The 4,015-nt window shown below is 39.0% G+C and overlaps 1 protein-coding gene across 1 annotated transcript in view; it reads right to left on the reverse strand.

The window, feature by feature from the left end:
• Positions 1-2,204: 2,204 nt before the first annotated feature.
• Positions 2,205-4,015, reverse strand: part of LOC107093744 (glutamate receptor ionotropic, NMDA 3B-like) — a 145,542-nt gene continuing 143,731 nt past the window's right edge. Inside the window, exon 11 of the mRNA XM_015388989.1 lies at positions 2,205-3,503. Coding sequence (XP_015244475.1) covers positions 2,557-3,503 — 947 coding nt within the window. The 3' untranslated portion in view covers positions 2,205-2,556. The remainder of the gene's footprint in view (positions 3,504-4,015) is intronic.

A 4,015-nucleotide genomic window follows, 5' to 3' on the forward strand; every position in this document is an offset into this window, starting at 1 on the left:
ATATATATATATATATAGTACAAACTGAAAGGTGAAAATAGTAAAAACCTTCATTCATTCATATCATATTCCTACTGTCGCACATAAAAAGAAAGAAATCGGATCGGATAATATTTGGGTTTTTTTTTTTTTTTTTGGGCAGTTTTTATAGTACCCAGACTGTAGTCTTTGTTTGCCTTGGATCTTTTTTCCCCCCAGATACTGTATTTTGCATTTATATTTTAAAATACTGGTAATGTGTTGGTTTAATAAGTTGAAAACTCACCTCTTTGAGATCCTTGATTTCAATTGGTCTAAAAACAAAGACACCAAAAAAGGGAGCAAGGTGAATTGAAAAAAAAAAAAAAAATCAGACATTAAATGAAGGCATAACTACCACATAAAGGAAAACAAAACATATTTATGTTTTTCCAATGACCAACAGATTTGACATCCACCAGTTATGCTAAAACAAACAACAAATGTTGACAGTCAATTTAAATTAAAGTATTGTCAGTCTGTGTAACTCCACTTTTATAGCTCGTTTATGACTAACTCTGGTACCAGGTTGTTGTTCTGCATTTAGTTGTACTTCAAATCTGAAATTGAATTAGTACCCTTTTCAATTACATTTTAAGTGATTTCTTCCCTTTCCAACTGGTTGTCAGTGTAGTTTCCTGAGGCCATCTTTGTTTTAACCAGATATGGTTAATCAATCTACCACAGAAGGTCTGATTATTTTCTACCCCCAGTTCTAATCTCTTTGATCTTGATGTTTAAGATATCATTGCAATAATTGTTATTTTTCTTACACTTTTGATTTTATTGCTCTGTAAATTTTAAAGTTTCATCAACATTTCTTGCCTCATCATTTAACTCCTCAACAACATAATCAATACAAACAAGCTTACATCAGGTCATCCCTATTTTAACTCCCACTTTAGACCCATTGTATTGCCCTTTTTTACTTCTCATTTCCATTTATCTAGCTATTTAAGTCTATGTATATCTGTTTGTTCTTTTGGCAATTAAAGTGTTGTAGAAAAACATTCCTTAACAACTTAGTCTGGGGGCCTATCTTTACAGTAATCTAATATAAAGGCAGAGCACTCTCTGGATAAATCATTAGTCCATCATAGGACAGAAGGTGACAGATAATAATCTCACTTATTAAAAGAAGAATGCCATCCAAACCAATTTTATCTCATCTGGAAAATTAAATTAATTCAAATTGCTATGGAGGGATTGTAGTCACAGCTGTTTCTAAATTAGCCACAACTGTGGCGTTTCAAGTTTAATGCTCCTTTGGAGGGGTTGATGCTGGTTTGGTTCCTTCCATCATTCTGTAGCAAGTAGCATATAGGAGATTATGGGCATGAATGGCCTGTTAAGGGTGGTGCTGCAGTAATTCACTTGAATTTATGTCTGTACTTTGACTAGGCCCCTCAAAACATTTCACAACGTGTCTGATTTTGCCTAGCCTCTATCTGCTGCTAAATCATAAAACACTGAAGTTAAAAGGGGAAAGCGAGGCAGAGCTTTAGATGTTCTGGGTTGTTTTTTTTAACCTCTTGGATGAATTGCAAACATGTTCTTGGGGTTATTCAGGTAGGCCAGACATTCATAGGAAGGTTTGATACGGATCTATGTTGTCTCTGCTGGTAGACCATGGCTCCCACAGTGGTTTATTGGAGTCCTAAAGCATCAGAAATTGCTTTGTAAACCCATTAAAAAACAAACAAAACAAAACTATTTATTAATGACTCTGTTTTTCAAGTTTAATTTATATTTGGGATTGTTTCTGTATTTGAGATCTTTTAGCCAATTTTATTTTGTCAGAGAGATTACCTTTAAGGGATTGCTTGATTTGATAGGCAGTCAATATTAATGTTAATGGGATTATTTGCAGTTGAAACCACATTCAGTGTGTTCTGCTTTATTTCAAGTTTATCTATATTTTTTTAGTTCTATCTATAATCATTTTATTTGTGTGTTATGGTGCTGCTGATACAATTTCCTCACTTATAAGGACAAATAAAGAATATTTCCATTCTTTTTCTTTATTATTAAACAGGTTTGTGTGGGGGATTACAGTATAATTTTACATAAAACTGGGTCAGTTCGGACAGTTTATCCTCAATAAAGAAGTCAAATGTTTATCTTAAAATTAAGTTTAATGATTAAATCATTTAGATATGAGAAAATAAGGGATATGGTATGGGATACCTGATCTTGGAGATCAACTCCACTGTTGGTTTCCCAACCAAACCAAAATATTTGCTCTGAAATCTTTCTACCGGACTTTTATTTTCCTAATTCAGAATGTGAATTAAATCTTGGTTGGTGTTTCTGATACAGATATCCTCCAGGTCAGACTCTAGATCAGTATTAATCATCATGTGGCAATGGTTCCTTTTATACTTGAAAAGGTAAAGTAGGAAAAAAATAAGCTATAAAGGTACTAGATGGCAAAAAAGTAAAATAACTAGAACCTATTCCAACCTTTCTTCCCGCAGCTATGATAACAGCACCTGACTAGTTCTAATTCCTGCACACCAAATGGCTTCAGATAACCAATCAGGTTCCGGTGTTTACACTTGACTGGTTGGCTTTTGTCCTCTCCAAAGTGTTCAGAGTGCGTGAAAGGTTGGCCTTCTGTCTGTCAAGGCTAGAAGTGTTCCTCGTTTGGACAGTTATGTTTCCAGCACCTTGTTGGTTGACTTGACTTCGCTCCAAACTAGTAGAAGTGCGTGACTGGACAGTCCTTTCTCCTGTCACAGTAACACTGGGGCGTGATTGAGTGGCTCTTCCTCTCTCCAAACTGTTCACAGTGTTTAACTGGCTGCTTCTTCCCAGTCCAGCAGTAGCAGCTGCAGCTGTTTGGTTAGGCCTCCCTAGCTGCTGATTGTTCAGGGTTTGCAGTTGACTGGTCCTGTCTCTTTCAGGAAGTCTGGACTGAGTAGAACTACTTCTGTCTGTAGGAATAGTCTGTACCTTCTGCCTGTCTCTTTCTCTTTCCAGGCTGGTTTCCCTGCGCCCCAGTCCACTCCTTTCTCTTTCCAAGCTGGTCTGGATCTCAGCTCTTCGAGCCAGAGCTTCTCTGAGCTGGTTGCGGAAGGTTTCGATCTTCACTTGAAGCTCCTGGAGTTCCCCCTCCCACAGGCTTGTCTGGGTAGCCCTGTTTCCTAGGGGAGAAAGCAGCAAACCTGTCGAAGCTAGGGTCGATACTGGACCTCCATTGGCGTGGAGATTAATCTGAGGAGGAGAGGTAAAGCTGCCGAACCCAAACCCTCCAAGACCAAGACCAGGGCGGCCGACCATGCCTGGCCTGCCACGCACCGATGCTGTGTGTGTGCGCAGGCGGTAGCTGTGTAGCGTGTCCAGGTCAAAGTGAACACGTTTCTCTTTATGTTCATGGGATGGAGAGGAGCTTCCAGTTTCACCAGCTGTTGTGGAAGCAGGGAGGGATGTGGGAGGTGACGGTGGAGGTTGCTGCTGCTGCTTCCTGTGTAAGGTGCAGTTTTCTGAGATACAAGGGGAGGGCCTGGAATTACAGAAAAAGATCACAGCATGTTTCCAATTTCATGTTGGGTACAAAAATCTAAGCATAATATCACCCGCAAATCTAAGGTGCTGGTCTACCATCAGATGCTCACATATGATGTTAGCGTAGTTGTGTACTCGTGCTTTATATTTAAAAATGAGCTGTGCAAAACATTATAAGGGAGATTTTGTCTTCCCTACAGTGTTAATCTAGCAACTCTTTCATAAAGGCTGGTTTTATGGGGTGCACCACTAGTTCTCCTGTCAATGGATTATCCCACATGAGCTGTGGATCTCTGCAGCTCATCTAGAGGTACCATGAGCCTCTGGGCTGCTTCTTTGTTTAGAACAATCCTTAAAGGAATAGTACACCCAAAACATGATTAGCCTTCATTTTCTACTCACCCCCATGCTGCACAACACTCTGGAGTACTTTTTTGATATCTCAAATGCATCTGGAGATCTGGGAGGCTTCTTGCTGTCTGCTGACATT

This window comes from Cyprinodon variegatus, unplaced genomic scaffold (assembly GCF_000732505.1).
Source record: "Cyprinodon variegatus isolate N-32 unplaced genomic scaffold, C_variegatus-1.0 Scaffold444, whole genome shotgun sequence".
NCBI lineage: Eukaryota > Metazoa > Chordata > Actinopteri > Cyprinodontiformes > Cyprinodontidae > Cyprinodon > Cyprinodon variegatus.